The 23,724-nt window shown below is 38.2% G+C and overlaps 1 protein-coding gene across 1 annotated transcript in view; it reads right to left on the bottom strand.

The window, feature by feature from the left end:
• Positions 1–23,724, bottom strand: part of LOC129371592 (plexin-A1-like) — a 260,658-nt gene that overhangs the window by 213,023 nt on the left and 23,911 nt on the right. The window contains exon 2 of the mRNA XM_055048267.1: positions 13,906–15,291. Within this exon, the coding sequence (XP_054904242.1) occupies positions 13,906–15,081 (1,176 nt within the window). The 5' untranslated portion in view covers positions 15,082–15,291. The remainder of the gene's footprint in view (positions 1–13,905; positions 15,292–23,724) is intronic.

The following is a 23,724-nucleotide window of genomic DNA, read 5'->3' as shown; positions in this document are numbered from 1 at the left end:
GCATCTCTCATCCAACGCCGCTACAAACACATCGGCCCAATCCCACGGAGAAACCGGCGAGCATGTTTGTGTGTGTCTACGCGTGTGTATGTTAAACATAGCTCGTGTCCCTCCCATGTGTGAACGATAATGTCGAAGTGAGAGCTGTGTCGAGGCCTCCCGGATGGCTGATGCAACCAACAACAACACTTGCGCAGTATGGAATAAAATGCATTTAATTATGTAAGTTCAGCCAAAACGATCTCAGACCGTCACATGTGGGAAAGGCAAGTCAATAACACTCAAATACTCCACCCTGGCCCGCATCCAAGTATTTGTTGGGACTTGGCGTTGAAGGGGGAGAACAACCACGTTTGGCCTTTTCATTCCCCTAATGAGCCAATATCTGCTGTCTAATTGGTCGTTAATGAGTGCATGGATGTGTGTTTGAAACTTACACATGGCGACCAAACAAGAAAGACGTGGTGGTGTCGGTGTAGTAATAAAGAGAGGCTCCAGTAGGGATTTCCAACATCTGTCTAAAAGTCTGATACATTTGAAGCCAAACACACACTCACACACACACACACATACACACACACACACACACACACACACACCCACACACACACCCACACACACGCGCGCGAACGCAAGCAAACATCTATGTGTGGTATTGGAAGTTCTGTGCTTGAGGCAGGAAGGACTTGAGCCACTGAAAGTTACACACGCACAGTGGGTTGGGTATTTGTATTAAAGCTACCGAATCATGAGCATCTCACACCCACGCTTGCTGTCACAGTCACGCAAAAACGAGCAACGAAAGCTAATCTAATTGAAAAAGCTTTGGATGGCGAAGGAATAATTTGTCACAATTTGCTTTTTATGCCAATAAGCAAAGCAGAGGACCAGTGAAAAAGGTTAGGATGAGCAGCTATGCCGGAGCACTGGGGCCAATTAGAAAAAAAAGAAACACAAAAGAGCAACGCTTTGATAAAGAGGGTGAAGTTGAGGGTGAAGCAAAGTGTGTAAACAAGTGTTCAAGCAATTCCTGCAGGTTAGCATTGATCAAATAAACTCAGGTACTCTCAAGAATCGTCATGCTTTGCAAAAGAGTTGAAACCTAAACCAACACAAGGTAAATGAAGGAAAACAATACTGTCATGTCTTTTAGAAATAAAATCAAAAACAGTGTGGATTCCATTTAATCCCTTTCAGGTTGATACACAAAAATTAAATCCAGTACAACAAATTCCAAATGTGTAAAAGTTTAAGTGGTACAAATATTTTTGAGGGGCCCTTCGGAACACTGTGGCATAATCTAAGCCGTACTATTTTGCTTACATTTCAAACAGCTTAAATATGTGGGGGGGCTTTTAACCACATGTGCCACATTTGGCATCTTACTCCATGTCTGGTTCTCTATTGGAAAAACAGACATCATTGGTCCTAATGCTGTTTTTGGAAAATATTTGATTTTACTTAGTAGCAAAAGAAAGAAATTCCACTGCTTTGGCATCTGCTGTTCTGGCTCGGTTGAGACATTTCAAAACAGAGCCTGGCAGCAGAGAGATGTGTGCTCTGGTTGAAGAAAAAGCTCAAGGCAAAGGAGACGGAGACGCTTCAACCTCTAAGGTCAGAGTCAAAGGAACTGTTGGGATGAGAGATCAACATTTGTGCTGTAGTTAGACCTTTGTGAACATACCCCTACTATGACTCATAACAAATGTGAATATAAAACCTAATTTGAGAAAGCTTATTTGTAATGGGTGAATATTGTGTGAAAACTCTGAGAAGAGATAGTGGCTCCAAAGCAGCTACACTATCAACAGTAGAATGAATTTAGCTCTATACTAATTAACTTAACAAGAAAATAAGACTGAACAACAGAAACAAACCTGCTGCATCCTAAAGCACAAACAACCTAACAACAAGGGAGATGTTCCAACCTAACAACATTCAGGTTTCTTTTTCTAAGATAAGTGAAATGCTCTTTTGTTAAAACTCTATCTTATCAGACTAACATTAACCTGACTAATAATCCCAAATGCATCAATAACCGCAAGAATAATGAAGGATTGTGTTTGTAATTGTGCTGCAACTGATACAACTCACTCAATACAAAAGATTACAGTTGTGCATTTTTGTTTGCTAGTCTTGTTTTCTTGCGTTTACCACCAGTTTTGTGTGGAGACATATTTAACACCACTTACAGGTCTGCAGGAATAAAGAAATTGCATTTTGTGTATGTGTATGAAAGCATTTCTTTTTTTAAAGATTTTATTGTCACTAGTAAATTTTGTTCATTATTAGTTTGACACACAGTTTGTAGAAAAGGACATACAATAGATGGGCTGCGTTGAGGACTCCAGCCTCTGTAGATGTTGCACTTGCTCTACCTCTGAGCCACCTGGTGTCCCAGATTAGAAACATTTCATGAAATGTTCCCATGTTGATTCAGTTTGTTTCCATGTGAATGGGGCCATAGAGCAGCTCTGTTCCTCAACGGCCATAAAGACATGATCCAAAATATTCACCTGTAACTGTTTCCTAAAGAATATACAAATGGGGGCAAAAAATCTTCCTCACAATTAGTCTATCCTGGTAACACTAAGAATATAAAAAAGAAAACTTTTGATTATTTTGTGTGTATTCGTGCATGTATTATTATTTATCCCTTTAAAACAGAGAAACAGTTTTACAATGGCACTCATTCCTATACAAAAAAATTAAGAAAAGCAACTGAGAAAAACTGAGCAGAGAAATTACAATTATTTTCACCCTTAACAAGTCCACATGAAAAAAGAGAGAGTATGCCAAGGGGATGTTTTACTTCAACAGGAAGAGGGAAAGTGGTAAAAGTTTATTGGAAGCTAAAAAGTTGAAAGAAACAGCCTTTTAGGGCTTAAAACAGTGGGCTGAAGGTTCACCGTTCAGCAGGAACAACTTGATCTCAAAACATACTTCTATCAGAAGGGCTAGTCAAATTCCAGATGAAACTTGATGTACACAGGTCTTTCCATCCAACCTGACAAACCTTGACCTAGTTTCACCAGATGAATGCACAAGTATTTCCCATTTTAGATGCACAAAGCTGCAGCCAAAGATTGGTCTAAAAAGTATTGGCTCCCTGCTGAAAACAAATGTACTCCTCAATCCGGTAAAAAAAAAGACTACTTCTTGTGGGTTTTTAAGCAATTCTGTTTAAAACTGGGATCTGAGAAGCTCAGCAATTTGCTACAGTCAGTATACTTTAAAACACCTCCAACACTCTTTGGGATAATTGCTTTAATTGCCAAGTTTAAATGAAGCCACTGGATCATGAACATGCACCCTACTGGTTTAAGTGCTGCACTGCAGTGAGTTTCCAAAGCACGGCAAACGCAGTTGTCAAGACCAAGCCCCGCGGGGATGCGTTTCTGGGTCATAATTTCCCCGTTTCCAAGGTGTGCAGTAAAACAAAACATACAAAGTGGAGCAATTCCACAGAGAGAAAAAGAGAGAAATGGTGACTGAGATCTGTGAGAACAGAGAGGGCTCTGCTCCAACACTGCAGCATCAGTTGGTCTTATAGGTTAATGTGGTACAGCAGGACGGCGGCTTGTTTCACCCCAGACAGCCTCTGCATCAGCTGAGCTAATTCCATGTGGGAAAGCTCCGGTCTTTTGGGTCAGTTTTTGTCTTGTTTCCTTTTTTCCTGCCATTTGAAAACAGCGAAGCACATTTTCAAAGCCACAGCTTTTATTTGTTGGATTTGAGATTTAAAAGGTAAATATAATAACGTGACTTCACTGGATGGTGACAAATTCCTGTGTTAAGTATTTTCCATATTGTTTTCCTGATTTGGTTGAATCAAATGTTTGTGAAGTATTGTAGCTTGGCACTGAAATTGTAATTAATTTTAGGTACTTGATTTCAATGCAGACACACCTACAATCAGTTTTGGGTCTGGACCAGCATTCCACTTAGATGTATGCAGTTTTCACTACAACTTCACAGGTGGCGTCAGTGAGCTGGTTTGTCAACCGTTTCCTCAGAAGAACAAAAGAATTGTTGAAGTGATTTATCATGGGAAATGTGACTGTTTTCATATATTTATGGGTACCGAGGAAGATCAATAAACCACTTCACCCAGCATATTGTTAAAAGCAGATGTTCTTGTAATGTTTATTTCTTTTTCTACTCTCCTGGTTTACTTTTTTATAAAGCACTGTATGTTTAGCGCCACCTTTAGAACATCTGTGTTACCCAGTTAAAAAGAAATCACCTGGGTAATTTAATATTGGGATTTTATTTCCTTTTTTTCTCTTGGCCCACGACTACATTCGTTTTAATCATGTGGTCCACATGAAGTATTGATTTCACTTAAAGCTGCAGTTTAAAAATATAGTCAGGTAAACATATTAGTCTGAAAATGTGTTTATAATCTACTAAATGGGTAAAAAGAACAAATATAGGCAGATATGTGTTCCATATAAAGCGAGATGATTTTCACAGCAAAATAATTTTGTGTTAAGTGCAAAAAAGGAATTATTCAAAACAAAAAAGGAGTTATGTTCAGGGATATCTAAAGTGGCTTAAAATACTTTATTTTCCCACCACAAACATCTAAGCATACACCGTGATTGCATTAACAGTTATTTGAGAAAAAAATGTCTGCATCACTTAAGCCGACATTTACCAAACCAAGCTGGAGTTTGCCAGACTGAGCTTCCTGTTTAACATGAGCCAGATGATGTTCTCTGAGCCACTCTATCAGTCTAAGTCCAGCATACTGTACACTGTCTAATCTGAACTAAAGCCTCCTCTGACAGCTAAAATCCAATTATTACACATCTCTACAGAAACTCACTTGCATACAAGAGCCTGCAAAAAGCTGCACTGCTGGGCCCAGAGACAGACGCTGGAATGCAAACACACGGTCCCTCAAAATTACGTTTGACAAAAAAAAAAAAAATGTCTACAGCAATTATAAAACGTAAAAAGTGAATCAGTCAGTTTAAAAGGTGGGTTTCATCAAAGTAGCTCCATTATGGTTCCAAGTTCCAGAGTTTTACTGACCTTTCCTTTGTTTCCCAAAGAGAACATCCATCATGAGGAATCGCCAAGCCAAATTCTCACTTTGCTCTTGGCAGACTTGGAGTTGAACGGGTGAACTGTTGACTTTCACTGGATCAGATCCACTAATGTAAACAGCATTACAGTTTCTTATTGTAATGCAGGAGTTGTTAGGTCAAAAAAAAAACAACAAACCAAAGTATGTAGGTTTATAACGACGACCATCCCCACGAGCAACCATGGATGGTAATGGAGTTATGTTGTGGGGCTTTTTTCAGCAAGAAAGGAGAAGCTGGTTTGAGTTCAGTTCAGCTCATTTGTCCCAAAGAGAAAGTAAGTCTTGTTGTAACTCATAGTCCAAGAATCTTCACAGACTCATTGTTTGGTGATGTTGTGGGCAGGAAGTATCTCCAGTAACAGTCAGTCTGGCAAGAAATCTGAAAAACTCTCTGACTCAAAACTGTTTCAATATGACAGTTTCATGACTGTCATCTAAATAACTGATCAATTTCCAGGCAGCAGAAGCAACATTTCAAAGTAATGTCTCAGTAAGCAGGCACAGCTAAACCTCCCAGTTTGCTTTAGCTGCTCTTCTTCAAATCTGTATGGCCTTGAGGTGGAAAAGCCAAGATGGAGAGTGTTCCAGCTATAATGCTAACCCTCATCAGAAACAGACCTGAGTATAGCATTGAATCATTGTTCATGCTGAGAAATCCTTTAATCTCAATGGCAACCATCCAGCTGTGCTAAATGACTGGGAAGTTTAGGGTTGGTAAACCATGTCATCATGACTTCCTGAAGGCGGAGTTTCAGAAAGAGCAGGAGTTTTTAAAGAGACAGACGTCCAATTTTAATATGCTAAATCAAGAAGTAAAATTTATTTAAAGTCAAATTTGAAAGCTGTTGCACTTTTATATTAACTGAATTGAAGGTTACTTGATTAAGCAATGAAATGGCTCGGTGCCTGAAAAAAACTTAAGTTAAAAAGCAGGAGCCAAAAGCTCCTAAAGCTCCTACTTGCAAAGATATTTCACAAGGAACAAAAAAGCAATATCTCAACTAAAAACAAATAAAAGACCACAAAAAGAACAAATCAGAACTAAATCATGTAATCATGAGTATAATATATTTAAAACGGACCAGTCAAAGATCAAATATTTGGTAGAAACTTGATTTCCACAGAAATTGCCCATCCAGTCTGAACAGACTTGAGCTATTTGGTGAAGAAGTGCAGGGAAAACTTTGGATCTCTAGATGTGGAAAGATGTACCATCATATAAAATCATAATAAGACATAGCAGAATATGTGAAAAAGTCTGAATATTTGTATTAATCTCTGTGCTGCAACTACAGAAACTCACTTCAAACAAGACATTTGAGTGTTTCATCTGCACCTTACTTTCTTGAAAACACTTTTGAGACACCAACAAGACACTTTAATGGATATTTTGCTTTATTTAAAACAAATCTTCACCATTTTTGTTTGCTTACGCATCCATGGATACTTGTGCATTCATATCTGAAAAACAAGATATTAAAATCTGGTTTGGGATTTTCTGCTGAGAAGAAAAATCCTAACAAAGCAAGGAAAGAAAAGACCCTCAGTTAAAAAACATGCATCTTTGCAGAAATACACAAATATGAATAATTAAATCAGCAAATATACATTAATGAATGCGTCGGTTTGCACAAATACACACAGATCTCATGAAACTAACCTCAGAGCATAATGCAGCATAAATGCGCATCAATAAATAATTATACTCTTCATTAGACTCTGCAGGTCAGCGGTTTGTGAGTGTGCAGCAAAGATTTGTGTCCAGAAAGTCCAGCGGTCTTTTGTAAAGCATGTAGTTGTCTTTTTGACCTACTTAAACAGCTGAAAAGAAATATAAATTACCCTTTCGTAACATTGTTCCTCCATAGAAGAGGTCTTGGGAAATCATTAATTATACTTGACAAGGAAAGATTAGATTTTAGCAAAACTGCTATTCTAGGTGTAATTCAAGATATCTTTGAGAAACAAGTAGGTTTTGTTCTAAATGTGCAGCTAAAGTTCTCAAACTATGTGGAGATTTTTTTTTTTCTTTTGCTGTTGTTTTGTTTTTGCCAACTCAGATTTCTTTCAGGCTGCTGGTGGTTTTCTGGGAGAAAAAGGTCACTTAGGATCCAAGTCATACAGCTTAAAGGCTAAAGCAGCCACAAGCTGCAAAACACTCCAAATCCACAACAAGCCCACCCTCTCATGGGCCTTTTAGCAGCCATTAATCTATTCTGTCATGTGCTCTGGCTAACAATGAACACCACTGTTTATAAAAAAATCTGAGTTTATAAGCACCACTCAATCTGCTGGATTTAAGAAATCTTCCAATTGTGAGCGCATTGTTAATTAGGAGGCTTGCTAGATGTTAAATGTCGCCGCCTGAAGCTAAAAAAGCACTCAGAGGGAAACAAAAATGACAAGAAAAAAACATATGGGTGAGCTCTGCAGCTTAAATCACTGAAATGCCTTTGATTTGTGAGACATTTTGCTGTGTCATGCATCAAAATGTCACACAAGGCAGGAGGGACGTGGAGGAAAAAAAGTCCACTTCGTCAAAAACTGTTTCCCTTTTTGGGCGTCTTGTAGAAAGTATTTGGCATCAATTTTGTGTAGAAGGTACATTATTTATCAGCGCGCTATAATGATAATAATAATAATAATAATAATAATAATAATAATAATATAATAATAATAATAATAATAATAATAATAATAATAAAATCCTACCCCAAAGTCTCTGAGTCAGAAAATCTTATATAATAAACAAATCTTAGAATGCACCATTTTAGGTTGGGTCTGGTTTTAAAGAGGGACCATGGCTCCTCGCAGAGAATCATATTCATTTCTTTTATTTTTTTTATTTTCTTCCAAACAATTGTCCAATTGTTTTTTTTTTTTTTTAAGTTGTGCCACCCTTAACTTTTTTCTTGTTTGTTCTGTACAGTAACACCCCAGAATCTTACCAAGTATGTTTCATCTAGTTTCTTGGGTGAATATCTTGTATATCTGAGTCCACTTGAAATAAGACAAAATTATGTTACACGTAACTTTTCAGCAATAAATAGGTGATGTTTTAAGACAATAAATGCTTAATATCGATGAAAAAGTACCAGTTACACTTGCAGAATATTTCACTTATGAGAAGATGTTTTTACATAAAATATTCTGTCAGTGGAACTGGTACTTTTTTAAAATGAATTTTAATGAATTATTGACTTTAAACGAGCTACAACTTATTGCTGAAAAGTTACTTGTAAGTTAGTTTTGTTTTATTTCAAATGTACTAAAATATTCACTCTAGAAGAGTTTATGTTTTTGCAGTGTGGACACGTCTATAAAAATTTTCTCAAAGAACCATTGCTTTTGAATAGATATTTTACACACATTTGTGTTACTTTTTTGTACCAGTGATTCTCACTGAGTTCAAATGTTGTTTGACCTTATAAAATTCTAGTAACTCTGAACTGTATTTGCCGTAATTTGTCTAGACGTGTCTTGCAGAACTGCCTAATATCTCCTCCAAATATCCTGACAACACTGTACTCCAATCATAAGGCTTTTTACAAGGTCCAAAAAAACAAAGTAAAATGTGTATGACCAATCCTCCAGTCATGAATGCATGACTGACGGCTGGTTTCCATTATTAAGGTTAATATTGCCAGGCATGATGCAAGAACAGCCATCAGAGCATGAATATTCTCAAACACAGCATGACAAAACCATGATGCAATCTGGGTGATCCATGGAACCGATATGACCAGAGCTACTGTGTTGGGGAGAAAGAGACAGAAAGAGAGAGAGAAAAATTCACAATGTCTCCAGATCTCTGGAGGACAGGATAGAAAATGTACAGAAATAAACTGTAATCGTGGCCAGTGGTGATCAGCGGGGATAAATATTAATAAACACTACCAACCTCTGACAAATTCATAAGAAGTGATTGCGAGAGCTTCACTCATTTTGATGTGGGCTGTGTTAGGGTGTGCAGGTGGAGAAATGGGGGAATAACAATAAAGTTGAATTCTATTCTATTCTATTCTATTCTATTCTATAAGCATCTGTTTGCTCCGGTGTGACATGTAACTTGTGTTTTTGCCAACTGTGCATCCTCAAAGTGAGCGCACTCTCATTATTATCATTTGTGTCTTTTGTCCTATTGTTGTCAGCAAGTTTCTTCAAGCAATAATAAGTGGACAAAAAAATGAGCACTCAGAGAGAAAAATCACAAATGTAGAACCTAAACACACACATCCACACATGTGCACACACACACTGAAAGATAGCTTCCTTTATCTCTCTCTCCATCTGAATCAGTCTCATTAGCCATGCTAAGGCCGTAGCTTCGCAGGGTTGGTCTGCACGCTGCGCTGTAGGGTTGGACGCCGGCCCAAGGCAGAGAAGGTCACCCACCACTCAGTTTAATTCCCACAAGACCAGCTCTGGCCCCTTCCTGATAATGAGCGGCTATAAATTTGTGCAGGGTTAGATGTGGAGCTCTGAACACACCCATCACAGCTGGAAAACATGGTGACAAAAAAACCCGCCAAAAAAAATGGGGGAACAACTTCAATAAAGTTTTTACCTTAAAATGAGAAAAGTGACATATGTATGGCTCTTAAAAAGAGGAAAAATCTCAAGTGATAAGTTAATATAAAAAAAACTAACATACAAGTTTACCGCATCACAACATAATGTATGCAGTTGGTACATGGCATGAAAAACTTTTATCCTGACTTACTGTTGAGAGATTTATTTTCTGATATTTTGCAATGTCTTTTAAAATGTCTGATATATAAGTATGGGTCAATCTTGAGATGTAAGAAATATAACCACAGCTACAGAGGGCAGACACACACACACACCCACACACGCACACGCACACACACACACCCACACACGCACACGCACACACACACACACACACACACACCCACACACACACATTTCTGGATTTTTATTCCAAGCTCAGCCTGAACTAAAAATGAATCAGTGCTTGAAAGCAGACATAAATTTTATATAAGTGAGCAATCTGAAGAGATTTGTAAGAGCAAAGGAACACATTTAGGACTTCAACTAAACATCATTTTGTTCTTGAGTAATCAATTATTCTAATGATTAATCATACAAAAATGGCACAATCTACAGATTTTTCATTTAAACACTCAAACCTTCTTTATACATTATATCTATATTATATATATATATATAGATAGATAGATAGATAGATAGATAGATAGATAGATAGATAGATAGATAGATAGATAGATAGATAGATAGATAGATAGATAGATAGATAGATAGATAGATAGATAGATAGATAGATAGATAGATAGATAGATAGATAGATAGATAGATAGATAGATAGATAGATAGATAGATAGATAGAGATAGATAGATAGATAGATAGATAGATAGATAGATAGATAGATAGATAGATAGATAGATAGATAGATAGATAGATAGATAGATAGATAGATAGAATAACAGATGGACATAAAATGCAGAACTATAGTTTAGTGGTGAAGATAAAACTACACCACTTGAGAATTTTTAGCTAAAACATATTTACGGAATTATGTTTTTTTTTTTTTGTTTTTTTGGGTTTTTTTTTAAAAATCTTAAACACAAATATGCTTTGGTACAGTTTTGACTTAATTACTGCACCGAATGCTTTTTTTTTTCACCAAATGGCCTTTTTTTAAATTGTACATTCCAGTTAATGATCTATCAATTAATATTTTAGTTGAATATTATTTAAAAATTAGTTTAATCTCAATTAATCTTTTAAGCTGTATACACATTTGAACATCCAACTCCTGGACTGGCTGTTTTTCAAAAACCAGCCAACAGCAGGTTGGAACGTTTTATGTTTAAACCACATTTATGCTGTTTTTATGGTGGCATAATATCTCTTGTTACAACAAGATGCATGATTTATAACATGATCATTTGTCATCTGGCTTGTTAAGCAATGATCTCATTGCACCGAAGATCCTCTCAGGTGACGTTAAAAGTTTAACAACATTGGAGTAAAGAGAAATGTCCGACTGTTCCCTCTGATTCCAGTACATCTCTTGAACTGAGCCAGTAGATCAGTGACCACATGATGCTGGTGAAAGAGCAATGAGCTGTCACCGCTCTCGTCAGGATACATTGAACATGCCTGTACCACCAGATCATAAATTCATCACGGTGACATCCTGGAGCAAGTGCCGTTGACTCGACCTTGATCGATCGCAGGCAGAACGACAGATGGCCAGAAAGGACAGTCATACCGTATATATCTGTACGCCCATTAGCATAATGACATGCATATGCAGTACAAGTCATCGTACAAGGCCACATTGGGTTTGGATAATGTCAGAGGGTAAGTGTCAGAGACACTCGATTAATTGTTTGAAATAATAAATTAGTAGGTAATTGTATTTATGTGAGAGATATTAAAGAACACAAAATTGTATTGAGAAAGCACCACTGATTTTGAAGATGGTGGTTTTAGTTTTACGAGTTCACAAAGCATATATTAATCACCTAAATGTCAAAGCTATTGCTTATTTTGTGTTCGCACTCATTTACCTGACCATTACCTTCCAACACAATTCCATTTGATTCTCATCTCCTGTCAGTTCTCCATCTGGGATTTTTCCCATTGAGTTTGACTTTTATGGTAGAATATTAACCTAGCCAATAAACCAAAGTGGAGTTGTGAAAAATGTCAATTTTTTGCGTTGTTTTCAAATTATAGTCTGCCTGGGATTTTAGTTTGGCAATGGCAGCAGGGGAAGTGAACAAAGCTGTTCAGTCTGTGTTGGCCATGCTTCCAAATGTTGAACGATTAAAGTTTGAGCAAGAAGAATATTTAAGAAAAATTTTTTTTGCAGAGAAAATATGGTCATACATCCCACAGGGTTGATGACCATGTACACAAGTTCCAGCATAGCTGGGCCATCACAAATGTCACAGTCAAACATGAGCAAAATCAGATTCAATTGCTTCAAACTTCAAACATGGTCCAAACCTCCAGCAAGCAGTGACTTCTCAATAGTCAAGGGTTCAGACCCTATGGATGAAGCAAAACGCAAAGCCAGGTATCTGGTTTTACCAGGCTATCTCTAATGGGAATAGTTCCCAAAACATAGAAGCCACTTGCTACCACAATCTGTATGGGTATGGATGAGCATGCAATCTATATTCAGATCACAAAAACACTTCTGGGAAATCCTGTCTTGAACACTCACCGAGTTGATGCAGGCCAGCTCCTTGTTGAGCAGCCAAACTAACTATAATGACATTCTACAATCATTGACAGCTCTGGTAAAGAAGCTTTAAATAAAAATGTTGCGGAGACTTAGTGATTCCCAGAATATTACTATTTAAACTGAAAGCACGGGAGATTATTCTTACCTTCCTAAATATCCTCCTCGTTGTATCTATTGGAAAGACAAACTCCAGACTTGTTTGTCTCAGTTCCAGGTTTATTCGATTGATTAGTTACAACGAATGATGGTAGATATCGGATGGAAGGGTCATATCCTGAATTATGAAACTCTAAAAACATCTGCTGTACTTTTTGAATAGTAGCTAAGAGAAATGGGAGTCTGTGTCACATCATGTTTACTTCCAGGGAAAGAATCAGGCATGGATTATTGAGTAAAAGTTCAAAACAAAATGTAGGTCAACATAGTTTGCACAGATTTTACACAATTTGCAAAAACAATCATTTAAAAAAAGCTGAAGAGAAGGTGGAAAGGAAGCTGGAGAGAATCAAAGTATTGAGGGAGATTGAGACAGAAGCAGCAAAAGAAGACCAAACAAGAAATAGGTTAAAAACTAAAACCTTAAACACAATATTTCAAAACAGAGCAAGAAAGCAACTGAGGTAATAAGAAGCCCAGGAAGCTTGAGGTTAGCAAAATGAAAGAATTCTCCATGGAAATGATGGGACTGGAGTAAAAGATAGGAGAGAAATAGAAAATAGAATAGCAGAGAAAGCAAGCGGATATGGAGGCAGAGAGGTGTGGAGTAGTCCAGAGATTTATGGCAGGTTGTTATGGAGCACCGACTGAATAACGGAGGGTGAGACCAGGTGAATTATTCATGACCATACTGGGGCTGAGAGTGTGTGTTACGCGCCAGTGACGGGAGCAAGTGAAACACACAAATACTAACTTCACTCACAGACACTCCTAGGAAAGCTGAATAAAAGCATTGACAAGCCGTCATCAACTTCAGATCAAATTATATAGGGACACAACGTTCCACAGACCAGAGAGCAAAGAGATATCTGGACTACACTGAAAACCAGAATCAGGAAGGAAATTATACTTTCATCCATCTGGGTCTTGTTAATGTCAGTGCTAATAAATGTTTCTTATAATCATGCAGTACATCACAAGCAGGAGTCAATTTATTCTGATTTAGTTAACTTAGTTCTGAATCTGGAAGCATCTTTCAATTTGTTCCTGTCTGTACAGCAGTCAGGCTGGAAATGTTTCAATTTAATGTAAATACGTCATATGCCTTGAGCTGATTAGAGGAAACATACTCCTCTGGCTAACTGGTGTTACCTTTAGCATTTAAATACAATCTGTAAAAAATTGTTCAATGCCATCCTACTATCACAAAGAGTTCTTAAAGGTCTTTTTTTAATTATTATTCTCCTGGTATTTATTTATAAAAAATAAATAATAGCAGTTCAGCCTGCTTTGAGCTGCTGACTGGAGAATGGATAAATTGCTACCACAATCTGTATGGGTATGGATGAGCATGCAATCTATATTCAGATCACAGAAACACTTCTGGGAAATCCTGTCTTGAACACTCACCGAGTTGATGCAGGCCAGCTCCTTGTTGAGCAGCCAGGGCAGGGAGAGTTTTCCCTCTCCTTTGTAGCATGACTGAATCCTCTCTTTAATCTTTTCCTTTATCTGCCTCATTGTGAACAAACACAAAGCCGACTCCTTGGGCGGTTTGGCTCTGTTCTTCTGACCTTGGGCGAATACAGTGAACAGAACCTCCTCGTGCTCTCGAATACCAAGAGAACGTGCCAAGCGGGTTCCTGGTCGGGCCAGGTAGGCATCCTGAACCAAGCGGTACTCCACTCCGTCCTTAGTGCAGCCGATGGGGAATTCGACATACGAGTAGAACTTGGGGTCGTCGACACACAGGCGGACAATCTTGGAGGTGAAAAACTGTTCGCTGCTCGCATCTGGCGAGGTGAGCTGGGTGTCAAGTTGTAAGGTGAGGTAATAGACAAACTGCTCACTGTTGAAGCCGTAGATGTAGTAGATGTCAAATGCCGGGAACTTGGACAGGGTATCGGAAGGAATCTTAAGCTGTGAAGATACAAATTCGTCCTGGTACACAAAGCTGAACATGTCGGCATTCTCCTCGTTCGACATCAGCTTGCGACTCGACAGCGTAGGAAAGTACTCCGATTTCCCGTCGATGGGGGTGCCGACGAAGAGCTTGCCGCCCCCGCCAAAGATGTCAGGGGGGATTACCACACCAGACATGGTGCCCGCCTCTGCAACGCTGGATAGATAATGCTCTTTACGGTGGTGTGGCTCACCAAGCTTAAATAAATCATCCAGACGCAGGAACTGGCATATTCCCTGGGAAGTACTCCCACACGCAATTAAGCGGTTGTGGGCAGCATCGAGTAGCAGGAGTTTATTGACATTAGAAGTCTGCACTAGCTCATGTGGGCAGGATTGGACACCAGGAGGAGGGTAACAGCGAGGGTTGTCGGTGACGGGCCCGGTGACATGGCTCCGCAGCTTGGTGAGGTTGCCAGACAGCTTGTAGATCCAGTTGACGGCCCCCAGGTAGACCTCTCCGGTTTTGTTGTGGACCACCAAATGTGTGAGACCACCTTCCGGCGGAGAAAAGGAGAGTAGAGGAGAGGTGGGGGGAGTGGTAGATGTGGAGGTCTTAGGGAGGGAGAGGAGAAGGAAGAGCAAGGGGAAGATGAGAAGGGGTGGATTAAAGTGTGAGGACATGGTGGTGAGGGGAGGGAAGTGGGTGTATGTTTTTGAGAGTGTACTCCGTAAAAGGGTCAGTCGGTGCCTTATACGACTGCAGGGTATAATGATGTAAAAGTAGAAAAAAAGTCTCAAAGTAGTAATCTCCCTGTTCTCTTTTATCCTCCTTTCTCTGGTGGAGATTTTATATCCTCATCCCTTGATCCTCAGCCATGCCTGCCACCAGCCCTGAGAGAGAAAGAAAGCAAAATATTAGCAAAGATTTCAAATATTTTCATGCACTCTTCTTTTGGATATTAGAGAACTAATCAGAATTACTCAGCAATAAAAAGGATGAGGCAAGTGTTTAAATCCTGGGTCCAAACTCACCCAGGATTTAAAGACAAGGCCTGGATGAAGAAATAAATCTAAAAATAAGTGTGACAATAGAAAGGACTGCTGGATTTACTTTATTGACTTCTCTACTCCTTGAGAATTGTTTTTTTAAGACTGAGCAAAACCAGGACTCTGTGTATTGACAGCTTAAAGGTATTAAAAGATTCAGTTGAAAATGTGAACACCAGCACACAGACATAGCCATATTTTATGTTGGAAAATTGTGATTCTTCTTTACGATGTTGCAGATCAGTCGGTGTTTGCGGACCACAGTTCTCTGCAATATGTAGTTCTTGTGTGACAACACTTCTGTGAACTTTCTAACTGACAGCCATCTTGGCATCCCACCATTTTTTTTTTTCACTTTTCTTAAACCCTTTGAAAAGGGAAAACATGCAAATTCCATGCAGAAAGACTGTCAGGTTAATTGGTCTCGTTAAAGTCTCTTTACATGTGTATGGTGATTTGTCTTGTCTGTCTCTGTGTTGTCCTGCCTCTCACCCGAAAGGTTTGCGCTTTGCGGGGGATAGGCACCAACCTGACCCTACTAGGGACAAGAGTGTACAGAAAATGGATGGAAATAAAAGAATTCGGTCACTTTTTAAAATAACAAAACGGTGCTGGAGAATACCATCCAAACTGATAAACTAAAGAAATAACAGTGAGAGGGACAAAAGTGAAAACTATTTGGCTTCACACCAGCAGAATATAAAGTCAGTGGAGATGGTGAAAACAGATTGCTATGAAACTAACAAAAAGAAAGAGAGATGAACCATCCATCCACTTCTTATCCACTTCTTATTACAACCATCCATTCATTCATTTTCAATAATCCTCTTATCTGATCAGAAGGCAGTAGGCTGGGCAGGGTCTTAAAATGCAGTTGAGGACAGGTAAGGTCTTGAAAACCAGATTTGCTCCTCCACATGCTAAAGCACTAACACCTTCTTGAGTCTTTTATACTCTGTGATGGGGACAGTGGATGTTGCTGAAGATGAGAGTGTTGGAAGTTAACACTTCTTTGCAAAATAGAAGTGGTAAAGTCTGAGAAAAACAGAGAATTAATTTCCATTAATGTTTTAAACACACTATGTTGCAACATGGAAATGATTGTTTGTAAAACCAAGACTCCTTTAATCTCAGTTTCAAAACTTTTAAAATAGAAAAGAAGAACCCAACCATACAGTATGCTCCAGAATGAGATTATCTCTGTTTGACAACTTTAAGTAAAAATAGTAAACATTGCTCAATCCATTCCTCTCCTAAGTAAGAAAAAGTTAAAAATAAAATTAGTAAATTTTGAAAAAAAAAACATGCATTTTTGAAGCCTTGTTACAGCTTGTCAGTAACATTAGCCTCTGCTGAACATAGCAGAGGCTAATGCTCTTTATTACTTCAATGGTGCATGCACAGCCAGGTTCAGATCATGAGGGAAAGGCTTGTATCATAATAGCGTTTGGTCAGCAAACTATTCTTGTCTCCAATTTCTGCTCCTTATTCTTCCTTTCATTACATTCCTCTCTCTCCTTCTCCTCTCAGACACTTTCCTTCCAGTCAATAGTGTCTTTCATGTCCTGGCCGGCCCTGATTACAGTGGCCCTGATGACGATGCTGCTGCCCGTCCCATCAGGACAATCCGGCCACTGTTGCTGTCTCAGACACTCACACTGAAAGCATGCAACACAGACGTACAGTGTGCTGTCCAAAACCAATTCAAACAAGTACACTAGATTAAATTTACCTCAACAAAATCTATGCTTGAAATCTAGAGACCTAAAATGAACAAACTGAATGTATTTCTGTAAAACAAAGCATTATCCACAACAGAGAAAAGGAAATGGATGAAATACTTGTATTAGTTGATAAAAGACATGAAAATGAAGCTATTCATGCTACTCTCCTTTCTCATAGTTTTCTGATCTACTGCAGACATGCTATAAATAGCATGAAGCATGGACTTGGTATCAATATAGACTTAATAACCAGTGAAACTGTTCTGTGATGTCAACAGCTATTTGACTAAACTAGGACAAATAGATGAGAGGAGTGAAGAAGACATACAAGAACACAGAAACAAGGTAGTGATTTAAAAGTCTGTCTTTAAATAGCAAAATTAGATCAAAAGGAGAAAAATGTTCTTTATTTGTAAAGAAATTTGTAGAGCAGTGACTGTGGTGAAATAAATGATAAAAGAAAATCAGACAAAAAAATTGGGACAGGATATTCTAATGGGAACAAATTCCCATCTTTGTACACACAGAAAGATGTCCTTGTTTAGTCATAATACAGCCTCACAATCTCACAATATCTTACTTACAAAGCATTCTTTATAAAATTACATTTTATGCTATATGTACATATTAGGTTTTGAAGTCTAATCTTTTTAAATGACACTCAAGAGAAAGTGGAGCAGTGACCAATTACACCTGGATGGCAGCAGCCCTGAATTAGGGTGATGAACTCCAACATTAAAAATTGTGCTATACAGTCTGTTAATGGGAGGGAAGGTGCTCTGAGTGTTCAATGAGACAAAAAATGTGTTATATGAAAAAGAACCCATAAAAAAATCTAAATTGTCCTAATAACATTATCTACAGCCAACTCCAGCTGTAGAACGGGACAAACTCGACCCTGAAAACTGGTCAGGATTTTGCATTGTCCTATGAATGATTACTTTGAAACTTTCGTGCACACTTGAGTCCATTTAGGTTTCTGTGTTTGAAATCCGCCTGCCACATCGGATGAAACGACTGTCGCATTCAGGTTCGCCCTGAGTTGAGTTATTGCTGTTGGCATATCAGTTGCCCACACAACCACAGATCCTGGCCAAACACTTAGGCAAATGTATACACACCACTTCTTTAGCATTTAGCTCACATGCCTGCTGGCCTCACTCTATTGGTCTAGTTGAAAATTTGCATCCTTGAGATTTCAATTCTTGTTTTCTACCCAAACACAAACAGAAACATGTCTAGGCACATTAGCCAAAACATTAACTCTGTGCATATAATACATAAACTTAAAGTCCAAATAAATTACAAGCAAAGCTAAAGATATGAATTCATCCTGACACTTTTTCAGGTTTCTCCGCCATAGTCTCCTAAACAAATGGCGGAGAAGAGTGAAATCAATGGCGACAGGAAGTGGATTAAACTACTTTAAACTTTGACCTACTTTGGTTACCCTGTTGATTAATGCAAGCGACCTTGGAGGGATGCATTCCTGCGAATAATCACTTGCATAATCAAGTCACAACACTGATAGCAGGCTTTGCAACTTACTCTTAAAATTTAAGTTATTTTTTTTATACCTTGCACCAAAGGTACAATTTATGTGAACTTTAAACCTGTTGGCAGGTGACCTTTGAAGCAGTCAATTAACATCTAATCAAGACTTTAACCTTAAAATATAGCATGTTTGCAATTAAGTCAGATGCACAAGTAAACATGTTTTCGCCTTCCTTTTATTTTGAGACGACAGAAAAGGTGAAGGCATATCCTTCCACATGCTTGATGGTATGAATTTAATAATAAAGGCATACTTCAAAGATCAGAAGAAAACAGTCAGTGGCTGGAATTAGAAGATTTTCAGCCTGGCAGATGACCGACCAATAAAAATGAAGGTTATACTGACAACAAGAGTCTGTGACCAAGAAAATAAATGTGGAAGTGAACTAACCAGGCTAGCCATGCTGATCACTAAAAATGACCAAGCATTAAAAAAACTTACATGATGTGGAATTTAATTTTAGCACAAAGCATGTTTAATCTAAAAATGGAATGACTGTCAGCATTTGGAAGGATAAGTAACTGAATTCAGTTTTCCAAATCACTGCTGTGCATTCAACAGATTCTTTAGCTGCAGGCGAGGCAAACATCTGCACCAGGCATGTGTTCTGGATCTGAGATGTTCAGTTCACTTTTTAGGTCCAGGCGTCTTGCAGCAGATGGTGGAAACATTAGTCCCAATTCAGGTCAGATCAGGACAGAGGACAGGAAGACATGAGACAAGGGCCAGAAGGCAGACACATGGTTGAACATGAGGAGATTTCTATTTGAAATCTATTTTTCAAAAGGCATAATATTGACGTGAGCTAATGCTGCAGACAGCTGTCCACTCACACCCAGCTTTTGTTTTGTAAAAAATAGAGAAAAGAGGGATGATTCAGGTTTTTTATCCAGGTTCACAGATGACAGGAAAAAACTTTCCAAATAGACGTATTTACCTTTTTTAAGTATATGAACAAGCATGAGGACACTAATATTTCTGGGAAATCACTTTTCAGAAAATGCTTAAGATTACAATATTTCTATTTGAAACAGAAATATTTCTCTAATCAGAAATACTGATTAGAGACCCAGGCAGATGTTTTTCAATCAGTAGGAACTGATTGACTGTTTGTCTTATTGACTTTTCCCATCTACAAACTTGTTCATGAAATTTGAACTGTATTTCTTATTTAATAGCAAAACTGCATTTGAAAAATAGTGTTTTTTGACAATAACTGAATATCAATAAAATTGTACTTTTAATATAGCAGATTCTCCTTTGCTTCAGTTCAAATCCACCTGTAATCCCTGTAACTACACAGTTCAGCCTCGTCTGACCAAACATGGGCATTTCCAGTCAGAATTCATGAAAATAAAAAAAGCTTTAGTTGTCTGAATAGGACACGAGAAGGTAAAAGTTCATGTGAAGAAAATGTGTGATGTGGAGGGCATTAGGTCTGTGGTCCAGTGTTTGTGTGAGGACATGTGGGTTGCAGCAGCACCATGCAGCGGGACACAGTGGTTCACTGGCAGTCGCATTCCACAGCTGACACACTGACCCCACAGACAGCTGCGTGGACACATTGCCAGGCCAGCAGAGTATTCAAATCATCCAAATACACACACACACACACACATGCACACACGCATGCATGCACACACACCAGCCTCTCATCATTTAATATCAAATAACCACCTGTGGTCCCGTCGAGTAGCAAACAAGAACACACACACACATTAATGCTGCCACCAATAAGGACAGAATGCACACTCTGCACACATGAGCTCATTTTCCAAGCTAACAGCAACAGCTCAGCCATCCTGAGAAAAACAATATCAGAGCGAACAGAGGCGAGTAGATGAGCCTTAATTGTTGCTAATCTGACTGAGTCTCCTCTACAACACACTCCACAGCGGAAAAGGTTTAAGGAATTTTCAGATGGAACGTTTAATCTCATGCATATTTCCATTCACATGCAACAAACTGTAATTACATCAAGAAGAAGAAAGCCACCACTCCATTGCACAATATCTTTACAGTGATTGTAAAACTGAATAATATTTACCAGATCAAGTCAAATGTATAGACTAAAGGTGTAATTAAACTCTTTTGAATTGGGCCTCTGTCTCTTACTGAAGAACTCTTATTATTTCTGAAAGTCTGCCTTCAGTTAGTCGTCAAACCCTGGATCCTCCATTAATCCTTTAACAACATTTTACCAGCGTTGCTCTGATAAGTAGCTCCTATCATGAGCTCAGCAGATGCTCAGTTCTACCAAGTTGCTGCTGGCTAGTCTGAAGGTGATCAGTGGTTGCTACAGGAGATAATAGGAATTCTCAAACATGCATGACATAATCAAGCTCTGCAGGTGTGTTTTTGATGAGGGAAAACATTATAACATGATGTAAAGCTCAAACATGTCAACTATACATTATACTACCACCTTAAAAGTATTTTCAACCAAAACTGTTCAAGTGGTTACCAAAATTGCTGTCTAGACATTTGTTGTAGGTTTCCAACTTTATATCTCTAAAAATTCACGTTTTGAGGGTGGAATCTCTTCAGAAAAAAGAAACAGTTGGGGAAAAAAAAGAAAGGAAAATGGGCTGTAATCACATCAGTGGTTTGGAATGCTTTTTGAGAGCCTCCACACAGAGGCATGTGGATTATGCTAAGTTATTGTACAGTTACACATTTTCTACAGTGCGTTCTTTGATTTAGGTCCAGTGTGCCGCTGACTAAAATGTCATCTATTGGAACAGAAAAACAACACTACAAACTACTACAACACTACAATAATATTCAATTTTTTACAAAAGTTGTTGGATTCTTTTGTCTGCAGAAATGTCAACAGCAAATTTGATCAGTGTCACGCTGTGAGTGTGCCACCACATCTGTGTTGTCAGATGTTTAGATCCATCAACTTGTACCTAACTTTTGTGTGTGAGTGTTTGGCCCACTTCTGCTTTTCTAGTACTTTCCCCTGAATAAAAGGTGAAGGAGTTGAAGCAGAGCAGTGATTCAAAGTACTTTTCCACAAGTACGAACAAACAAAACTGGGGTGTTTATTTGAGTTTATTTTTATTTTATTTTTTTTTTTTTTCTGGACCCCTCCAGCAGGTCAGATCATCTGAAGTGAATAACAAGAGGAATCTAATTTCTAAAAAAATTCTTTCTGAAAATAGGAAAATAATCTTCTTACTCTAAGAGCTGACATAAAATAATCATCCTCTGAACTCATTCTGGTAAACATGACTCCCATCTGGTCCCAAATAAACATGGAGCTTTTTCTACTTTATCACTAAAAACACCTGCTAACCAGAGTCAGTAGAATCCAATTACTAGTTTTATGAATCCAGACTTCTAAAGAATCATAAGGAAAATCAGAACCAAATAAATAATTAAATAGATAAAAACTTCATGTTAGGATTTGTCTCCTGAACTAAATCCACACTTATCATTCAGAATAAAACACTCGAACATACCTGCACTACTGAATCCAGACAGTTGATGTAAATACAAACAGGTCAGGAAAAAACAACATAAAGCTTCAGCTTTATGCAACATGCTTCAGAATCCACTCATATGGTTCCCCGTTACTTCAGCATAGTGACAGAAAAACCATCTGTTTATTGAAATCACCAACAACATAATTAGCACTGCAGGTTAAAAATATTGCAAACAGCCTGAACAATTGTCACCATACATTGAATACCTGTTTTTGTAGTTTGTGCAGTAATATGTAGCAGTCCTCACAGTTTTTTTTTACGTAAAAACACTTGGCTGTGTAGTTTAGAGCTAACAGGTCTGTATTTGTGCTGCTTTTTCTATTTTTCATGATTGTTTCCAAAACAACAAACATTCTCAGAAACAGTCCTAGTTCACATAGACAAAAAATCTTCAGATTTCCCAGTTTAATGCAGCTAAAATTATAACCCAGATGCTGCTGCTACAACAGACAAGATGCCACAGAATCTTGTCTGTTGCACTTCAGTGGAGGTCTGTGAATTTAGGGCTTCATTGAGCTCCAAGACAGCCATACAAACCGGGGGCAACAACTCAATACAGGTGCATGCAACGGGCATTAATTTGCAAATATGCTGAAGAAAATTCACTCAGTACACAACTGACAGAATATAATAGGTTTTTGTTTTTTTGACCTGACTTATTTGACCCTTCCCCTTCTTCTCCCATCCTGGGTGACAGAATGAAAACCACTACAGTGTATTCATGTACATGTGAAGTCCTAGTTTGAGTGGAGATTTTCCCCAACTGCAGCTGTGATTCTGTTATGAACAGAACTGAATACAGTTCTGCAATTTGCAGTGCTTCCATTATATAAGAAACAGAGTTAAAAGTCACACAGAAATAAGTTTGTTCACACAATAAGTCATTAAAAATCATGCATACATTAAGTAAATGTATTTTCAAAATGTCAAATCCTGTAATTAAATGGTCAATGGAAACAACTTATGTGGACAACAGAGTAGTACAGTGTTGTCCCTCCCCAACCTGTTGCTGGAGCGGCTCAAAGATCAGTCCTATATTTTTTTTCTTACTTATTACAAAGAAGAATGTACTTCTATATTTCACAAAGTGAAAATATTATTCAAAAGCAGTATTACTAAATGTTTCATCAAAAAAAAATCTAGAGATTTGAGCATGTAGCAATAGAAGGAACTAAAGCAAAGCTATTTAAATGTGCTGACAAACCTTAGGAAACCAAAATGACTGTTCAGTCACATCATTCCCATGGTGGTTGCTGAAATCACAGCAATTGAGTGCATGTGTGTTTGTGTTGGTTTCTAAAGAGAGACCCCGCAGCTACAGCCATTTAGAAGGGCTTTGAGTGCCTGAATAGGCCCAGAAACAGTACTTTATCAGAAGATTTGGCGTGGATAATCAAAAATGGCTGCCCACCACACAAGAGCAATTTTGCAGTTGAAGAAAAATTAAAAGAAGAGCGAAGAGAAGGCTAAAGAGAGTTGGAGAAGAAAAGAATGAGGAAGGAACAAC

This window comes from Poeciliopsis prolifica, unplaced genomic scaffold, assembly GCF_027474105.1.
Source record: "Poeciliopsis prolifica strain line A6 unplaced genomic scaffold, Auburn_PproV2 SCAFFOLD027, whole genome shotgun sequence".
Lineage (NCBI taxonomy): Eukaryota > Metazoa > Chordata > Actinopteri > Cyprinodontiformes > Poeciliidae > Poeciliopsis > Poeciliopsis prolifica.
This window is presented reverse-complemented; position numbering and strand designations above follow the sequence as displayed.